This window comes from Zeus faber (assembly GCF_960531495.2).
Source record: "Zeus faber genome assembly, chromosome: 19".
Lineage (NCBI taxonomy): Eukaryota > Metazoa > Chordata > Actinopteri > Zeiformes > Zeidae > Zeus > Zeus faber.
In genome coordinates, this window is record NC_137206.1 from 8,269,553 (window position 1) to 8,290,780 (window position 21,228).

Sequence of the window (21,228 nt, forward strand, 5' to 3'; positions counted from 1 at the left end):
ATGAGGAGGAGAAGGATTCCATCGGGGGGACAGCGGCGATTCTAAGGGGTGGCCTGAAATGTCGTCGGCCACCCCTGTGGACAGAACAGGTCTGATAAGTAGTTGGTGAGGTTCATCAACACAAGAAGGCGGGACAAACGCTGGTCGCGTGCCGTCCCCCGTGCAGCTGGCACGCACACGCTCTGGAGCGCCTCCGCTCCCACTCCTTCCTGGTTACCTGGAGTTCAAAACTACATTGTATTTGTTGAAATAAACGTCTTAAAATGGCTGTTGTTTGTTCAGCATCAACCGTACGCCGGACCATGTTGCTGTGACATGCCAGATATGAGGTATAACTCAACCCCTTCGCCAAGATTTGGGAATCCGGGGGGGGTGGGGGTGTGAGCGGGGGAGTCGGGGTCTCCGTTCCGGGTTGTCGACCACTCACACACCCCCCCCCGTGTCCTGTGGTTGCCACCGACGAAATGCCACACGGACGGTTGTCCCCCAACCCGACCCAAATTAATTAATTATTCAGGTTTTCTTTTCTAGATTATTGTTATTGCTTTATCACACGAGCCGTTGTTTTCTTTTTATTATTGAAATTATATATATATATACTGTATATTTTTTCACCACATATGTTTATTTCTCACATCTCACCTAACCATAAATACGTACCATCGTAACATCTCATAACATCTCATGCCTTATCTGAATATTCTACATTACATGATTTCTGTGGTCGGTCGCGACATCAGACAGGCAATACCCCCTCCATTAGAAAACCACATGGTTTTAATCCTCGTAGATTTCTTTCAGTTCATTGCAGATCTTTACATTCATTCAAAGGGCCAAACCGGTTGAAGATGATTATAACCGTTGCACCAAATTGGCTAGCAGTTGTTCAGCCTTCCCTTAACTAACACTTATTATTTATCAATGCTTTCCATCATTATTGTTCTATTTTTTTATAATTAATTTATCTGATAATCAATCATTATGTAAGATGTACAGTATTATTCATCCTCTGACATTCTTTACATTCTCTACGTTTAATTGTAACGTCGTATTTTTGTTTCTTTTCTTTTCCTTTCCTTTCCGTTTGTCTAGTAGCTCCCCAGGTTGCATTGTCCACTGCCCCCACTGCCCACGTTGCAAACAGCAAGAGAGGTAGGAGCTCTAGTGTCTGTGGAACCTCTCCGACTGTCTAACCTTCACTTGCCAGCTGCAGAGACGACCCAATGTACTGCCCGCCCGCCCCGCCCCTTCCCCACCCCTCCCGTCGCAGTAGTGTCAAATCAGGCGCCGTGGGGAGCTAACAATATACTAGGTTCTTCACCCCTCCGCTGGCATCGATAAGAGGAAGGGTAATTGTCGAAATGAAGTGTTGCAATAAGTGTGTTCTCAACTCCTTCGGCACTTCTGCCCACTTCCGGCTTAACCTATTTCCGGAAAGGAGGGATTATTTGTCTCCTGAGAGTAGGAGGCGCTTCATTTGGAGGAATTTATCTCACACCGCCGTGGTCAAGGCCGCTTGGCTTCGTCACTTCCGAAACGGCCCATCTGCCGCGTTGGCGCCCGAATCCGAGAGAACTGACGTCAGTACGGACCCCTTAATAACCACAATCTCTCGGACGCGAGACAAACACCCTCCCTCTCCTGAAGCCCCTCTGGCTGTCTCTGGGCCATCTGAGGCTTAAGGGACGGATCCGGGGCCGCCCCGTGACACCCGGTGTCGGATCTTGCGCAGCGGGACGGATTGAACCCTGGTTTGAGGAGCTGAGCCGTGGGCATCTCGCCAGGTGTTGCATCAGGGTTTATCCCCCAGAAAGACAGGACCATTAATGACTGGCAAGGCATTGGCATTGTGTCGGAAAAGAGATTCAGCAATGCGCAAGCCGCCCCGCCCGTCCCCGTGTACTAGCGTGGTTTAATTTAGCACAATCTGACACCGCACAGAAGGGCATGGCACCTTCTCGCGCTCTCTCTCTCTCTCTCTCTCTCTATCTCTCTCGCGCTCGCTCGGCAGGGAGCTGTGAAATGTATCAATTTGAAAGAATGTCATCCGTACAATCTAAAATAAAATTTACAAAAAAGCTAACCACCGTTTGTTTTTTTTTAACTTCTAAACTTAGTAAGAGGTGATTTGTATTTCAGGACGCATCCCATTCCAGACGGCTGTGGCCCATTCCCTCAGAGCTCGCTTACCCACCACATCAGTCGGGCAAACTTCAAGCGGTCAATGAGACACCACATGAAACAAACACCAAGCCCTTACACCCCGGTGTTTCAAGCCAGAAAACGTCTGGCTTGAAACACACATCTCAGTCATGGTTTGACCTGAACTTGAGTCCATGGCTTTCCCCGATGTGACCCCTCCCCGCCTCCCCACCCCATCTTTGTTTGTGTGCCATCATCTGGGTGCCTACCTCATCATCCACTTGTGGTGTGTTTGGAGCAATGTTCTCTTCGTGTCTGCGGCGTTTCCTCATGCAGTGTACCGTCTAACTCTGGTCGTGTCCTGACTTGCGCTCCCCCTTTTGTCCCCCACGCCTCCCTCCCTCCCTCCCTCCTTCCCTCCCTCCCTTCCACCCCTCTGACATCTTTAACTCGAGCCCACCGCCGCCCCATCGTCAGAGCCGGCATGCCGCGTGGCGCCCCCTGCCGCTCGAGTGTCACTAACTCCGCCGCCGAACGCGCAAACGCAACTGCAACCGCCACAGCGAACTCCGCACAACCCATCGCGTCTCTCTCCCTCTCTCTCTCTGTCTGTCTCACTGTCTTTCTTTCCTCTCTGGCTTCTCTCTGTCTCCCTATTTCTCTCACCCCTCTCCCTGCCGCCGTCCTTCCTCCTAATCTTTTGCAAGACTGCGAATGCTTTGGCCACTCCAACCGGTGCAGCTACATCGAGCTGCTAAACACCGTCATTTGCGTGAGCTGTAAGCACAACACGCGGGGCCAGCACTGCCAGCACTGCAAGCTGGGCTTCTACCGCAATACCTCCGCGGAGCCGGACGATGAAAATGTGTGCATAGGTCAGTCGCTCACCCCCTTCCGCCTCCACCTCCACCTCACAACCCCTCTGCCCATTCATCAGCACCCAACAGTCATGCTTGAACACTTGCACACCTACGCTATCGTCCAAGGCCCCACCATGTGTCGTCTGACTCCTCGTAGGTGAGACTTTCACCCGCCATCCCTCACCCCTCACCCGCGCCAAATTTCTCATTCTCCCTCCGGCCTCCCATGTTTGTCCGTGGTTTTGTTTGTTTGATTGTTTGTTTGTTTGTTCACACGCCGGTTTGCGTCGAATCAGGCCTGGTTTGGTCGGGACGACGTCGCCGCCCGTTTTCCTTCCAGATAGGATGAAAGGTGCTTTCAATGGTATGAGGTGCGGGGCAAAGATGCGCTGACATAATAACCAGTGGTGGAAGAACTTCCGAGGCATTTTGCTCAAGTAAAAATACAAGTACCCTGACATAAAATTACAAAATGTGCAAAGTAAAAGTTCCACATTGACATTTCTACTTATGTGAAATATTTCCTTAAGTATTAAAAGTAAAAGTGCTTGAAATATCCAGTGCCCTTATATATTAGACCCTATAATAAGGCATAAAGTACAGTACCTACCTAGTGATGATAAGTTTGACTCTTTTTTAAGATTTGGCTCTTTACGGGTGGCTCTGTAAAAATATATTTTTTTTTAATTTTCAGACTCTTCGTTCGTTTGAGTCAGTCAGTGTAACTTGCACATGACTCGTGACTCATGGACTCACGGCATCCGGTTCAGGAGTCATTGCCTCTAGTTGAGTCGCATGCGTGACTCAAGGCTATCGGGCCTTTTTACCTCGAGATGCTGTTGCCGGAGTGACTCACGACTCCTGCGTCATTCAAATGTTGTTTTCGTTAGAACGGCTCGTTCGCGAGTCTCTCATTAATTAAAATCCTGATTACAATTTACAAAAGTAAAAATGGTGTCGGTGGAGTCAAAGTAATTCACGAAGACACAGGCCTGATGAATCAATCCTAAATTAGCACTTTGATAGATCCGGTCCCTGATTAAGAAAATAAATAAAGTAATAGGACTGCGTTAGAAATGTAGTAGAGCAAAAAGTTTAGATGTTTGCTTTGAGATATAGCAGAGTTAAAGTTGAAAGTCTTTGCAACTGAATGTACTTACCTGAAAGATGTACTTACAGTAACAAGGTTCTTGTTAATGTACTTACTTTCCACCGCGGGCAATAACTACACACAACGTCTCAAGACCTAATGAAATTCCTTTCAATTCTCAGTAGGCCGTGTTGCGATTACTCTCTGGCTCCCTTATTTTAAGTGCAGGGAGGAAGCCCTCTCCGTGCTCTGTAAGCAAAACTGATATTCTAAGAAAATCACGAGTGAGCTTGACAGCGTACGAGCTAGTCCTAGATGGGTAGAGTTATGCGCGGAGGATGCGTCGACCTAGACACGATTGATAGCGTTTCGTCAACTGTCATGGAACGCGTTGGTGGGCAATATACTGAAATTTTTAAAAAGCTTAAAAGACCAACACCACAGCGCTGGCACAGTGTGTTCACTGCCAGGTGCACTGGTGAGTCCTGGGGGGACTGGGGGGGGGGTTGTGGCGGTGACGCCACGAGAGCCCGATGGAAAAGAGAAAAAAACTTCATAGAGAAGTCACACCAACGGTCTGAGGTGCCACTCAAGCGCATATGTCATATACACAGAGCGGCCTTGGGGAGAGCAGCGGAAAGTCGTCACCAGGCATTAGGCCAGTCGCAGAGACATTGCCTCCTGCCAACCGCCCCCACCAGCCCCCACCGGCCCCCACCGGCCCCCATCGGCCCCCACCAGCCCGACCTTTCGTTCTCACCTCACGGCCCCGAGAGTTTGTCACTAGCCATCACCTTTCTCTCTGTTTCTCTCGCCCTCTCTCCCGAGCCCTCCGGGTGTCAGTCGGGTGCAGCGGCCAGCCAGCGCATGACCGCCTGCACGGAAAGGTGCGACGTGACATCAAGCCTGTCAAAAAGTACACTTAAAGTACAGGGCGATCTGGCCAGCCCTGTGGCGCAAGCGTGAAAATAGGGGAAGGGCAGGGGGGGGGGGTCATAGGAAGATCAAACGTTGTTCAAACATTCCTTTGCAGGACCACGCTACTGTTTAAGCATATTTCCATATTTAATCCAAATTCCAAATCCCCAAGCAGAATGGACGTAGGCGTCTAGTGGATCAAATACCTCAATGGATTCAGGTGGAAAAAAATCGAATGGATATGACAACAATGCCCATGTCAATGCGCTGTTCCATTCTTGTCACCCCAGAGACGTCGTCCAAAATATCACCATGCCAGCGTTTGTCTTACGTCTTGCCGCCATTTTTGCCGTAGCACCAACTCATTCCACCCGCCGTCTTCTCTCACACATTTTCTGTCTCTGTTTTCTCTGAATGAATTACGTGTCCATGGAAGAGCATGCACATTGAAGCCAGGTCCGTCTTTAATGGAAGGGACTGATGAGAGCTTCGTTCATTTGCTCATGCACACACACAATGTTTTGCTGAGTAAGTTTAACAATTAAAGCATTCATGTGTTCAGTATTCATGTTCAACCGCAAATCCACTCTTCCACATTCTGTCTTCACATTTGAAATGGTAGCATTTTTTCCTTTATCAGTTTACGTACCAAGTCGATTGTTAAACCAGTTAAACAGCTAGTTAGCGACTTGAGGATCCGTTACGCGCTGTAAGATTCTCTATTTTAAGTGTGTCAACCAGCCAAAGCACTGCCCTCCTTCTAGCGTGTGCGCGTGTGTGTGTGTGTGTGTGTGTGTGTGTGTGTGTGTGTGTGTGTGTGTGTGTGTGTGTGTGTGTGTGTGTGTGTGTTTGTGTGTGCGTGCGCGTGTGTCTTGTTTTTTCAGACTGTAATTGTAATTCCTTTGGCACAGTCAGTGATCGCTGTAATGGCACGGGATTTTGTAAATGTAAGGAAGGCACTACGGGGCCTAGGTGTCGACAGTGTCTGCCCGGCTTTTTGTGGGACAATGGCTGCAAACGTAAGTAAAAAAAAAAAAAAAAAAAAAAAAAGACAACAACAACAAAAAAGCACCCTGACACCACTCCTCCGCCACCTTTTCATCCGAGCCCTGTGTTCCGATGCCTCCCGCTAACACCCCCCAACCCGCCGCCTTCTAAATCCTTAGCTTGGCTGCACCGGCATGTCCCGCTAATGCGCTTGGATGTCAAACTTCGATGAAAACAGACCCGGCCTGAAACCTGTTCTGACCCTAGTGCAAAGCCCCTCGAGAAAACTAATCTATGCCTGCATTTAACAACCCTCGCCATCAGTGTTGGGGCGGCGCGACGATACCAAAGGTTCTGGAGGGACATCTCTTCACAAATGATTTATTATTTTTATTTATTAAAGTATGCACCGTTTGAGTTGGGCGCGCTTAGTGGGATAGAAATATCGGAGTGATGAGCTCAAATCACCTCAGTGTATGGAAGAGTGGAGCACTGCAGCTGGATGCGCACAACACAGCAAAGCAAGCAGGCAGAAAAGCAGGTAGGGCAGGAGGGATAGGCTGCGTTAATGCCGATACAGGAAAAGACTGCGCATTCGCCGACCCCGCTCAACCAGCTTCTGAGAGGCTTGCTGCCTGCTCTGACTCAAGCTGTCAGTCCCACTGTCTGACATGCCCAGCGTTCCGGAGAGCGCAGCGCACTTAGAGCTCCAGAGGCGCTGCATACAGTGGAGTGCCGTGCTGTAATCTTAGCAAATATAAATTGGATTATGTATTTTCAAAGTAAAAAAGATGTGCAAATCTAATACTATCACACTGTGAAAATAAAATTATCTATTACAAGGTAAGCAGTTCCTACCTTGCTTACGATGACCGCATGTCACTATATATATATATACACACACATCGGCCACAACATTAAAACCACTGTCAGGTGAAGTGAATAACATGGCTCATCTCGTTCTAGTGGCACCTGTCATGGGTGGGTTACATGAGGCAGCAAGTGAACAGTCAGTTCTTGAAGTCGATGTCTTGGAAGCAGGAAAAATGGGCAAGCATAAGGATCTGAGCCACTTTGACAAGGGCCAAATTGTAACGTCTAGACGACTGAGTCAGAGCATCTCCAGAACGACGGGTCTTTTGGGGTTTTCCCGGTGTGCAGTGGTTAGTGCCTACCAAAAGTGGTCCAAGGAAGGACGACCAGTGAACCAGCGAAAGGGTCAAAGTGCCTACAATGGGCATGTGAGCGTCAGAATTGGACCAGACCTGCCAACTGTGGGAAAATATGTTGAGTACCACAACAGTGTAAGGGGGAGTCTCCGTGGTGTTTGAGTGACTGCAGCTAATTGACTCCATCAGTTATTCACACCGTAGTCGTCTGGTAACGAGGCTCATCACATCCTATGTGAGCTACTACAGCTAACTGTATACAGTATACGTATTCATATCATTAGGATATACCCCTTGAAATGCATCATCTCATAATGTTACTGAACATGTTTACCAACTAGAGATGCACCCATTGTCATTTTCTTGGTCGATTCCTGTTTCTGATTTATTTAAGTCCGACCTGCAGATTCTGATTTCCAACCTGCTGTACGTCAATGATAAATACATCATGTGATCTGAACATCTGCACATACGGACCACCACTGCAATTTTCAGTTACCACAGTAGTGAGATTGCTGATTTTGACACTGTTTATTAATGCTCATAATTCACTATGGAACAATAACAGAACATGAAACTGTCACTGAGTTCCAATAAAATTGAATATGAACTGTCACCAAGTTTCAGTATAATTCAACCTGGAACTCTCACTGAGCTTTAGTAGAACCCAACATATAACTAACATGGAAATGTCCACTTCAACTTCAAATGAAAGTCTCTTTCACTTTCTGCACAATGTTAGAATATTGTCAGGTGATAAATAAATAATTAATCTAATCTTTTTCATTTACCCTGGAGTACCTCCAAACAGCTGACATTTTCTTTCTTTAGCTCTCTTTTTTGAGCGTGAACTACGCAACTACCTCACATTACGTTGGTATCGGGTTTGAGTATTGGAGCATTTTTACCAGTACAGTACATGAGCACTGTATCGGAAAATGTATCTGACACAAGCTAGAAACCGGCCAATCCCTGTCACCGATTGATCGGTGCATCTCACGTTTTACATGTTAACATTACGGTTACATTTAGTGCTTGATTATTACTCCCCCACTTCCCATTACCTCAGCCATGCAGCGTCGGTGCATAATAAAGCACTGCTCAGTGCGTTGTGTATCAGTGGATGTTGAGTGAGAGGAGAGGGAGGGACTATAGAACCACAGGTCTTAGCATCTGGTCCAATCCTAGGGATGTAGTTTAAATACCCAATAAATGTAAGCTATTGTTTTGTATTGACTGATTGTTTGTTTTTCCGTAATTAAATTACAATTATATATATATATATATATATATATATATATATATATATTTAAAAAAAAAATTGTTGTCACGTAGTTTCATCTAGCATTTCGTACCTGCGTATTTTGACTAAGAATTGCGTAGTTGGCACACAAAATGCGTGCAGGTTGGCAGGTCTGCTGCACCATGGAGCAATGGAAGAAGGTGGCCTGGTCTGATGAATAATGCTTTCTCTTACATCATGTGGATGGCCGGGTGCATGTGCATCGTTTACCTGGGGACGAGATGGCAGTGGGGAGGCAGTGTGATGCTCGGGGCAATGTTCTGCTGGGAAACCTTGGGTCCTGGCATTCATGTGGATGTAACTTTGACATGTACCACCTACCTAAACATTGCTGCAGACCAGGTACACTCCTTCATGGCGACAGTATTCCCTGATGGCGGCAGGCTCTTTCAGCAGGATAATGCACCCTGCCACACTCCAAAAAATATTCAGGAATGGTTTGAGGAGCATAATAAAGAGTTAAGGTGTTGACATTGCCTCCAAACTTCCCAGATCTCAATCCGATCGAGCATCTGGATGTCGGATGCATGTGCTGGAACAACAAGCCCAATCGATGGGGGCCCCACCTCGCAACTTAAAGGATCTGCTGCTAACGTCTTGGTGCCATACTCCACAAGACACCTTCAGAGGTCTTGTGGAGTCTCTGCCTCGACAGGTCAGAGGGGGAGCTACAAAATATTTGGCAGATGGTTTTAATGTTGTGGCTATGTATATATACAGTATATATATATAATGGAAAGTTGTTGAATCATGTAATGATTATTACACCAGACTCACCAAAGATGTCTATTTGGTGTTTAATGTGTGTGTAATACGTTGAGCATTTTAGAGCTGGGTTGAGAGTGGTTTCCAAAAAAAAACAATGCTTTCTTAGACCTGATCCCATGGGATACCCTCCATAAAGAATGTCACTTTCATTTTGAGTGAAAATAACATAGTGATTTAGTTGTGATTGTCGAACAGGAAGGAGTAGCTTCTTAGTGAAGCTACCTGCTTTTGTTCGGAGCTTGTAGGGAAGCTTTGATCATAAAACACCTTGTGGCAGTGGTATATAATTCCAGATTCGGGAGTAATAGTCTGCCAGATTTGGACCTCTGCGTCGGTGGACTTTTCGTTTTCTGAGCCCGGATTTTGTAGCTCTGGCTCGCAGCACGGCGAGCTACATTGGAGTCCTCGACCCTGCTTGCGGTGTCCATTTTGCTATCTGCGGATGTCAGACGTTCCATCTGCCGGCGCTTTGGGAAAGAGAAGGCAGCGACATGGCGGCATTGCAGGGGACTCAGTGTCTCAGTTCCTCCCCGTCAGCAACACACCAGCTGGGTAAATATTGACTGGTTGATGGCGGCCCCTGATCTGTTTGAGGAGCCAGCACCTTTAATCTAACCAACAACAGGACAATGTCAGCCAATATTGACAATTCTATGCACAAGGAATCACACCTGTTTAAGGATGCCACAACATATATATTTGACGTTAACAACAGCAGAATTTGTATACTGACACCCTGTATTTAATAAACATTATCATTTTAATTTACACGGAGGCGCTGCGAAACATCCACACCCTTTCCGCCTTCAAACAACCTGACACCCGAAATCGAAATCACTGTGAAAACCTTTAATTATTTGAATTTCCCTTCAGCCTCAATCTATGCGGGGGAGCAGTAGCGGGATTTCAGAGTCAGACGGGGTGATTTTAATACAGTGTTAAAGGAATAATATATACAGTTTATTATAGGTCTTCTTGATGCAGATGGATGCTCATTAAAATGCATTGTTTTGGAGGTTTAATATATTCACTGTCTAGAGTAGATTCAACTGTCATCCTTTGCAGCTGTTGCTCGTGCGCATTCATATGCAGGCAAGTTGGGCATAAAAGCATAGGTGTGCGATGTGTTAAGCATTGGCGCTTTAAAATGGAACTAACCTTTGTTGCTGATTATTAATGATTGATGCGTTGTGTGCGGTGGGTTTTTGTTTTTTTTCTATTGTAGGAGACGCACCTCAGACTCACAAAGGGTGCTTACTGCTAACGAACTGCTTGACTGAGACATTAACGGCATCGGCACAGACAGCGGCAAATTTCTGTGTGTGTGATAACAACAATAAGAAATACGAGGTTGTACTTTAAAGGACTGTTCAATATCTCAAAGGTTTAATGTTGTTGTCACACAAGCCTAGGGGGGTACTGCACACGATGAAAGGAAGTGTACCTACAGTGCCACCCAAAAAGTCACGAGCGATGAATGCCAGAGGAGCTGCACAGGTTTCCATTTTCACTCTGACTGTCCTCCACTAGTTAAATGTTTTGATTTGCCGACATCATCCTACCAACATGCAGGGCAAAAGCATGATGCCCCGCCATCAAAGGCAAACGCCGCAGATCTCACCGTTCACTTTTACGTGCGGCGAAATGGGTTGCTGGGTTGCTGGAGGTGGAAGATTTAACACTTGTCAGAGCCGTTAGCAGGAATCAAAGTGTCGCCACTAGGGATGACGTCGCGGTAACTGCGATAACTTCAACAAATTCCCTTCCGAGGCTGAAGATTTAGAGCTCGGGTTCCGAGATAAACGTGAGAGCCACTCAGTCCGATGGTGAATGGTGGTCGTTATCGAACTGGATGCGCGTGGTTGTTCATTGTCAACAATATTAAAGGCATGCAGACTGGATGAGCTATTAGTGTGTAGAATGTATGGACTTGGCAGAAATGGGATATAATATTCATACAGTAAGCATGTTTTAATTAGTGTATCATCCCATGAAAATAAGAAACGTGTTTTTGTTACTTGAGAATGGGGCCCTTAACACCTGCATAGGGAGCGGGTACCCTTCCACGTAGGCTGCCATGTTGCACCACCATGTTTCTACAGTAGCCCAGAACGGACAAACCAAACACTGGCTCTCCTTCTCCCTCTCCCTCTAACCTCCGTAACGTTACCGGTTGGTCTATCATGTCTTTCTGCAAACAGATGACAAAATATGTATCCTGCTAATACCTTCTCCGACAGCATGTCGTTGGAAAGGGAGGGGTGAGGGGTGGGGGGAGTTCAGTTGGTTGCAATCTGCAACCTCACGGCTAGATGTGGTGATGATAAATGATAGATTCTACACACTGCACCTTTAAGATGGCCATCTAAAAGTATCATGCTGAAGCTGCTCAAACAACCACTTTGCTTCCTTACAGGAAGAAATACATTGATCGCCGACAATGTGACTTGTGCAAAAAGGTCCTGCTTGGTTTTATTTAGTTAAAAACACTTTTACAAAAAGAAATGATCACTTAAAGGACAGATTTCTGCAAAATTAGAGCATTTAAAACTCAAATATATACTCTTGCATATGCTATTGCAAAAGTGTTTCTGTGATATTTCAGGCAAGATTGGTGCGATCCATTCCGGAATTTGTTTTTGCTGGTACCGGCCCAATAGGGATGCTAATGCAGATTTAAGACTTGTGTGCACATAGGCCATGGCAAAAAGACTCAAGAGCAGAGAATCAGTCAGTATTCAGGGTCCCCAGAGAAGCACTCTCTCTCCCCAATGATACAGTTGCGGCAATAAAATTTACTCCAATAAAAACAAATACTCAATTCCATTGCGGTTGGGTTTAACGGCGCACCTAAAGAAAAACACAGAGTAAATGAGCACTCGCAAATGTCCTCAAGTAATTAGTTGTTAAAATGCTGTTTGGCACTACTGTATTTGGCTTTGCACGAAGAATAAGAGACTCCAAGTTGAAACAATATAACATTATGGTGTGCCACTTTTCGTAAATGAAACCATTTGTTGAGAGGACATGTTATATGAGAGCAGCGCAGAGCAAGCGGGAACCAGGTGTATTGAACATATTTTTAGCCTTCATAGCAACATACCAGCCGAGCCAAGAAATTACACGGCATTACAAAACGAGCCTCTAATTTACCGCGCTCCGCCGACGTTAAAAGTGTGTTTAAAACTAGGTTGGATAAATAGGGCCAAAAATCAATTCCACCCTGCTCTGGTAAGTGCTTTTTTGCGGGCATCAGCCAGTGGTTCCGGCTCATCCCTTCAAAGTCCCGGTGTATCTTTAATCTTACTGACACCGTTCCTCCCCGCCGACAAACGGCCTTATTGACGGTTCTGATAAATAAATAATAAAATAAAGTAAATGCAAGCAGAATCTGCGTCTGCCTTAGAGTTCAGACATCTGGTCGGGAATAGCATCTGGTCAGGAACAGCATCATCTCATCATTTCTCGTGAGCCTACATAAATGTCTGATCCGGAAGTTGTTGTTTTTTATTCATACACTTTATTATTTGATTTCTGGTTAAAGTCAGAATTCTGAGGAAAAAAGAAACATGCTTTCATTCAGAATTTTGACTTTATTCTGTATTTGGTCACTTTGGCTTGGAAAAACAACTCGCGAAAGATTTTTGACCAACACCAGGGGGGCGCATGGATGTATTACAATTTTAAACGCATGGGTTTAAATTTTGTTCTGATAAGCACAAAATGAAAGCGCGATACTGGTTTCACTTTTTCCTCTATTTAATGGTCTATTAAATTCAAGGTTATATATAGGGTTATAGGTTCATACCCTCAGTATGAATTTTATTCATAGATACAATTTTACTGTAGATAGATGTCAGCTTTTGCGCGCCTGCTGAAAATGTTCCTGTACCCATCAGGCAGTGCAGTAAACATTCCCATCATAACAGCAAGACATCACTGTTACATTAAGGATTGTGAGTAGTGTAGCACTTCTCTGTGACATTGTAAATAAAACATGTTTATCAGAAGATGAAGAAGAAGAAGAAGAAGAAGAAGAAGAAGAAGAAGAAGAAGAAGAACAGCAGACACTCTCAATCATATTGTTGAACTCACAGCCGGCAGCGGGCGGAGGGGTGCTCCCAGAAAACAAGAATTCCCAGAATGCAAATGGTTGGGACGACCCGCCATTTGCATTCTGGGAATTGCTTTCCCCTGCTGATAGGTTTTCATGTGTGCGATCTGAAATGGGCCACTTTCTTAAAACTATCATTGTTATAAAACAATAATTGCAGGAAATGTGGAATGTTTAGAAGTTACAGAACAATAGAGGGGTCTGGCCACTTTGAATATGAACTTAGAATGAAAAAAATAACTGAAACTTAAAAGGAAAGGTTTAACTTGATTAATAATTTCCCAATATTTATAAAAAAATGATTCAAATATTATTTGAGAAAAGCACATTCAACATGATCTCATTGAAGGGGTACAGCACTATGCAAATGTGTAGCAGAACAAAATGTCGTTGAACAAAACCAAACACAATTTTGGGAAAGGTCTCATCTTGTACACACATTTGATGGATTTCAGTGGACCCTAAACAGAGATATTGACCTTTGAACCCTGACTAGAGGTCACCTTTGAAGCACTATATCTCAGAAATTCTAAGAGCTACCAAGATACGGTGTTAAACTGTTTTGGACAGCTTCGGACATGTACTTTTAGGGGGCTGGTAGTGTCAATATGGGTGCCACTTAAAATGGTCTAACGTATAATTTACTGCTTTTCAAATTACATATGTAAATTCTGACAATGCAGGTATATTCCCCGACCCATTCAACACACCACACCATTTTTAATCATGCCTTCTTTTCTTATTTAGGGTTATAATAATATGACTAACTTACCCATTGCGACCATTGCATCAAGATACATAACAAAATTGTAGTTTCTGTAGTTGTTAGAGTTAGGGTTTGAAATGTTTATGAATGATTTAGTTAACATTACGCAACCTATATAATAGTTTGTTTTTGCTCCTGTAGAAGCCACAAGTCCATATATCAACCTTGGTTTTTTTTGTTATGTTTTTTTAAATGCATAAAAAAATATATATTGTTATTATTATTTTATTATTATTATTGTTATTATTATTTTATTATTATTATTATTATTATTATTATTATTATTATTTTTTATTTTATTTTATTTTTTTTTTTTTTAATAATTATTATTTTTTTATTATTTAAATTTTATAATCAACCTTGTTTTAAGAAAAACATGTTTTATACACAATGTCATCGAGAGGTACTACAATACAGTCCTAAAGGGAACAGCGACGGCTCTGAATGGTGGAGCTGGCTGTTACCATTGGAATGTTTACAGCACTGGCTGATGGGTACATTGAAATTTTCATCCAGGTGCACAAATGGCGACATTTATATACAGTTAAATGGTATCTATGAATGAATTTTATACTGAGGGTATGACCCTTGAATTAATTGATTCAGCATTCAACAGAGAAAAAGCAAAACCAGTATCCCGCTTTTATTTCATGCTAATCCAAACTAAATTTAAACCCATGCATTTTAAATTGTAATACTTCCATGGCCCACCCCCACCTCCCCATGGTGGTTCACTTCCCTCAGGTTAGTTTTCGTTTTAGTTTTCGTGTACATATCTGCGCCCCCTCATCCCCCATGACCCCCCTTCTAGAGCCAAAGAAAATCTCCCCATTCAAATTAATTGCTTAAAGTTTTGTTACGTGTAGCCCGAAAAAAGTCAGACAATGTTGCTTCGGGACACGATTCAATAGATACATTAACAGATACGCTGATTTTCAGCGCGAAATTGCGTTGGACCGAGTCGGTCTGATGCGTTTTCGCATTCAATGCCTTTAGCCTTGCCTTGTCCTTTGTCACCATCACAGCTAGACCTCTTTTGGTTCATTTCAAACTTGTCATTACCAAGTTCACCTGTTGCATATATACAAGTGCATTACAAGGGAGGACGAGATAAGTCGAACAAATTAAGAATCTGTCGGGAGTGACAGGATTTTGTATAGATGTAATTGGTTTTGAGATGAGGGTTAGGGTCTCGGTGGACAGAGGACCGGGCCAAAGAAAGAAGAAATCCCTATTTTCCAATGTGGATTTAGTCGGTATTCCCTCCACAACCCATTTGGGCGCAGAGGCATGCTGTACCTTCCCCGTGACGCCATGATGACATTATAAGACTGTTTTATTTTCGATCCCTGTGAGTTCAGGAATGGCCCGCTGGGTTGCTCTTTGCTCACACGGATGACTGAAACCATCGCCCACCTAGAAGGCCAAAGGAGCCCCCTCCGTTTGTCACTGTTTATTTCTCTCCATTATTTTGTTGGGTCGGTTATTTGTTTTTTTGGGTTGTTTTTTTTTGCGCCGCTGCTTTGTTTGTCTCCAGCTTGCTTGACAGCTTGGCTCCAGTGGGAATCGAGTGGCCTCGCCATTGCAACTCTAAAACACATGATTCTACCTCGCTCTCAATTTGTCTAAATCCATTGTGTTCCCTTTACTTATTTTATTTTTGCTTTGTTTAGTTTTTGTTTGTTTGTTTGTTTGACTTTTTCAATGGGAAAATGAGTTACAAGGATTGAGAACCAAACTGAATAGTGTAATTATTTTGCAGCAATGTGAAGATAATGGGCTTTTCTGACGATCAAGACTGGTTCTATTGGTCCAGAATAATAATAAATGGGTTGGGTGTCAAGGAACATTTGGAGTTTTTGCACAAGGTGGCACCATTAATAATTGAAAATGTTATATCGAGGTCCGAATTCTCCAACTTCCTTCCATGCTTCCTATTTCAGTGTGTTAATTAACAAACAATATATATATATATATATATATACCCTTTAATAACTTTTTTTTTACTAACCCCTTACTCACACTGATTTCCTCATTTGAATTGCAAACTAATAACTAATTATGCACGTACAGTACCGCACGCTTTGGGAGATAATCCAGTGCATAAACTGAATACAATTATTGTACGCCATCCACGCTCCCAACAATAATCACTTTCTTTCGATTAACCTTCAAGAATGAATGTATAAAAGCCTTTTCCAGAAAATGTCCACTCAGTAAGTACTGTAAAGCTGTTTGCCATTGGAGGAAGTAACGTATTGTTTGAATTGGGCTGTTTGATCGTCCTGCTGCTGGGTTTTAACTCAAATGTTTATATCATATACACAGAAAAATATTCATTCTTTATTGAACGTTTAAACGGCAGTGCCATTGCATGTTAAACAAGTACAAGCTTAAGAAACAGGATTATATGTGTTTTAAAAGTAACTATATGAGCTCTTAGTATCGTGATTTTAGCCATACTTGAATAAGTAATTTCCTTTATATCTGAAACTTGTAATGAGGTCCTGCATTTGATAAGTAATTAGGGCTGAGTGATATATCATTATAATATCAATATTGTGATATGAGACCACGTATCGTCCGGGATTTTGGTTATCGGAATATCTATAGTTATAGGCTGCATTACCGTAAAGTGTTGCAGCTTTCTGAACTTCATAGATTGTTCTGCTCTGTAATACCCACAGATGTTTTGCTTATATGTAAAGAATCATTACCAAAACATAGCGAATCAAATCATCAATTTCGAGGCATTCGTCAAAAAACTTCGTAACACCCAATTTGGTCAAGATCGCCCAGCCCTGACAAGTACATTTATGAATTTAAAAAATGTATAAATATCCGGCGCTCTGATTGCTAACCCCCTCAATTCTTTCCTTTTTTTTTTTTCTCGTCGCCTCCCCCGCCTGCCGCCACCGCAGCCCGGGTGTGTGACGAGGAGCTGCTGCGCTGCCAGAACGGCGGCGTGTGCCACAACAACCTGCGCTGCCAGTGCCCCGCCGCCTACGGGGGTCTGCTGTGCGAGAAGGCCCACTGCGAATCCGAGCTGGGGGGCTGCCGGGGAGCCGACTCCGGCCGGGCCCCGCTGTGGCCCCCCGCCCTCTCGGCGCTCCTGCTGCTGGCCGCGTTGCTGGGCCGCGCCCTGCTGCTCTGAGGACCCCCGGACGACGCTGCCAAGCACAAACCCGCCCGCCCGCCCCCCTCATCCCTCCCCGAATCCTTCTCCGACTAGGTATCCGCAAAGTGAGAAGGACCGCGCGCTTTGTAGCCGCACTGACTGGGCCCCCGACCCCCGGATCCCCACCCCCGCCCCAGCCCCATCTCTCTCTCCATGGACTCACGTGCAGAGAGTGAGCGTCAGATTGCTGAGTGCACAAACTTTCCTTTCCGGTTTCAAAGAAGTATAATATATATATATATATATATATATATATATATATATATATATATATATATATATATATATATATATGTATGTATGTATGTATGTATATATGTATGTGTATATGTGTATGTATATATATATATATATATATATACAAGATAAATATTATGGGAAAAAAAGGAAAATATGCCGTCCGTGAAAATATCTGTAAAAAAAAAAAATTTTAAAAAGAGTTTAACCGAGCGTTTGCTTGAGCCCCACGAACAGAGAGACAGTGACACTTCAAAGCCATACCAGGTACTTTCAGCCCCCGCCCGCTTCCTCTGGTACCGCCACGGCGACAACGGCTGCAGCCACGAGCGAGCCAGCTCTGAAGCGCCGCTCTGAAGCGCCGCTCCGGAGCGAGCGAGAGTTTCGTGTTCGGCAGCGACCCCTCCGCCCCCGCCCCCGGCCCTCCGCCCGCACCCCACGCCCCCCCCCCCCCCCCCCCTTCCCTCCCGAGGTCACCTGCGTGAGGCCGGGCTGCTCCCTTCCACGAGGTGTGTGGGGGGGGGCGGAAGGGAATCCGCCCCCCAAAGAATCTCGCGAAAGCGAGAGCAGAAGACGAAGAGGAACAACAGCCACAACATGACGGCGCCGACGTTCCAGGAAGAGAAGGAAGCGAAGTACAAAGAGAGCACCAGGTAAAAGCATTCTTTGCTGTCAGTGCATTGTGGATAACCAGGAAATCCACGCCGAGCTGCCGCTGTGTACCGCGTCCGAACCCTCGCTCGTGTCAATCCCCCCCACCCCCTCTCTGCCCGACCTCCCTCCACCTCTCCACCTCTCTCCCTCTCTCCCTCTCTCTCTCACCCCTCCCTCCTCCACCCTAACTCAACGTCCGCCCCCGGACGGAAGCCGCCACTGACCTGTGCTTATGTTCGCGTGAACCTTCCTCTGTGTCGAACCCTTTTTGTCGCTCGTTTTTTTGTTATTTCTATCCGATTTATTTTTTTCATTCCGAGATTCAAGATTCAAGAGGTTTTTTTGTCTCTGTTTATTCATCTGTTTTTTTGTTTTTGTTTTTTTCTGGGGGGCGTGGTTATATATAGGGAAGGTAGTAAAAAGGTAATCCTGTACACCACAGCTCATTTCTGAGGGGGGTTGAGGGGGGTTCCACCTCTGGTCACAATCCAAAATGAAGACGAGCATTTGTCTCACCAGAGCGGAAGAGTGAGAGGGGCGTGGAAAATAAATCATTAGTCTATATCGGCGAAAACAAGATGATTTGTTGAATCTCTTTTTTTTTTTTTCGTGATGGAAAGCAAACAAAACACAACAACGTAAAGACCTGGTTGTTACTTTTTGTATCGATGCTGAACTGCGACTGAAGAAAAAGGCCACCTTGAGCGTATCCAATCGAGATGACGTCGAAAACGCATATGCAATGCTTAACTTATTGAATTATTGGCTTTATTTAGATTTTTCTATTTTCTTTTTCATTTCATTCACTTAATTCCATTATTGTTTATTAACGGTCTCTCTCTCTCTCTTTCTGTCGGTGCAGTTGATTTCCCTTTGTATTGGCAAAGTGCTGGCATCAAAGAATACATATACAGTATCAATGACGTGTAAGAAAAATCCCACCAAAGGACATAATAAATGTTTTCTTGTTGCTTTAACACTGAGGAATTTAAGTGAATAAAAGTTTAAAACATCAGCGCCCGTGGTCGGTTTCTCAGTCACTTGAGGTGGGTGCACTGGGTTGTTGCACATGCACCCCCCCCAAAATAAATGAACGTCTAAAATAGGAGTTAATGAGGATGAAAAATACTGAATTGTGTAAATAGACATGAGATAACGATGATGAGATATCTTTAAATATGTTCTTGTTAGAACTTGGTCGAGACAACATATTTGAGTGAGTTCAGTTATTATTATTATGACTTAGTCAAACCAAGTTCTGACAAACTCTTCATTTAAAATGATTTTATTTATTTCACGTTGTTTGAGTTGGGCGTCTGGGTTCCACCGCTCATCACTCGAGTTGTACAGCAAACAGATGCGTACGGAGTGAGGTGGAGGAGTGATGAGCTCCAATGGAGAGTAGAGCCATCAGGTGGATGCAGGGGAGGTGGAGGGAGGTGGAGGGAGCGCAGCAACACAGCAAAGCAGGCGGTGCAAGAGGGATTGGCTAGGTTGATCAATTTTTTTTAAGCCATTTTAATGAGTTGACTGAAAATTAGTCATTTTGAAAAGATATTGAGCGAAAGCTGTTTCCCTGCCTCATCGTACACTTGCTTAAAAATGTGTTTAAATGAATTTATAATGAATAAAGTGGTTATATTGAGATACATTTAAAATATATTTGGGGTTTTTTTAATAATGTAAAAGCTTATCCCTCAGGGCTTCCGTAGTCCAAAGTAGTACTTGAAATGAGGAAAGAGATATATTTTCTAACTTAGCTGGTTTAGGTCAGTCTTTCTCAAAGTGAGTTATTTTAAACACAATAAGAAATCCAGATGTGCAGTTCATTTCTAAAACCGTTTGGTTGATACGATGTCATTTTGTTGCAGTTTTTTTACATGTACTTTAAAAAATTCCAACTTCGAAGAACTTACCATAAATATCCATTGACATTAGATGTTTAAACATTTTAATTACTATGGTTTTATTTATAAAATGTATGGGGGCTTTTTAAATATAGTTTATAAATATTAAAAAACACATGCTGTGTTTGGTGTATACACTTTATTCAACCTATTTTTTTGTTTTTTGTTTTAGAGGAAAGGATTACATTTCATAGACATTGTCACAGAAAACCAAATACATTGTTTCTTTAACATCAATGTATTATTCTATGGAAAATTATTATTATTATCATCATTATTTATTATTATTATTATTATTATTATTATTATTATTATTATTATTATTATTAATAATAATAATAATAATAATAATAATAATAATACATCAAAATAAATAAAACAAACAATTGGATTTATTCATAAAACTTAAATATAGTATAGAATTCTTTGGGTTTTTTTAAAAGGTTTTTTTTTATACATTTTGTCACTGAAAACAAAACAAATTGGTTCTATAACGTCCACATATTATTCTGGGGAAAAATAATAAAATAAAAGGTATGCAGCTTTCACTGCGTTTACAACATATACTGTAACGAGGGTGCACTTCACAGAAAGAGTACTCTCAGCTCTTAATGCTTCAGAGGAGCCTAATGTGAGATCTGTGAAACAGGCACCCCACTAAGGGCACGCCGGCAAATACCGCCGTATCAACTTTGCTTATATTTCCGTGCCTCTTATCTCCAATTCAATCTGGTAAAGATTTGTTTCAGCGGCGCACATTGTCGGAGGCAAGCAAATTAAATATTTACGACTATTGATGTCTCCCGCAGAGTCTGTGTTCAAAGTTTATATAGTGGGTCTTGTCACAGACTAGACAGTTCATCCATAACCTGAAAAATTCAAACCTCAGCTCACACACACACACACACACACACACACACACATACACACACACACACACACACACACACACACACACACACACACACACACACACTCAGTTTTGTTTTCCAAAGTTTTGGGCTGTTGCAAAAAATAGTAAAATAAAAACTTTGTGACTTTGCGTTGTAAGTGCCTCACTTTTTCTCCCACCACCACGATATCATAGATGTTGCGACCATGGAATGTTGTTGAAGGCATTTTTTTTCCCCAAACT

At 43.5% G+C, this 21,228-nt stretch overlaps 1 protein-coding gene across 1 annotated transcript in view; it reads left to right on the top strand.

The window, feature by feature from the left end:
- Positions 1-17,271, top strand: part of ntng1a (netrin g1a) — a gene marked incomplete at both ends in the record, with an annotated part of 99,662 nt that extends 82,391 nt beyond the window's left edge. The window contains 4 exons of the mRNA XM_080020089.1: positions 1,093-1,152; positions 2,850-3,017; positions 5,895-6,029; positions 17,039-17,271. Coding sequence (XP_079876215.1) covers positions 1,093-1,152; positions 2,850-3,017; positions 5,895-6,029; positions 17,039-17,271 — 596 coding nt within the window. The remainder of the gene's footprint in view (positions 1-1,092; positions 1,153-2,849; positions 3,018-5,894; positions 6,030-17,038) is intronic.
- Between the last annotated feature and the right edge of the window lie 3,957 nt (positions 17,272-21,228).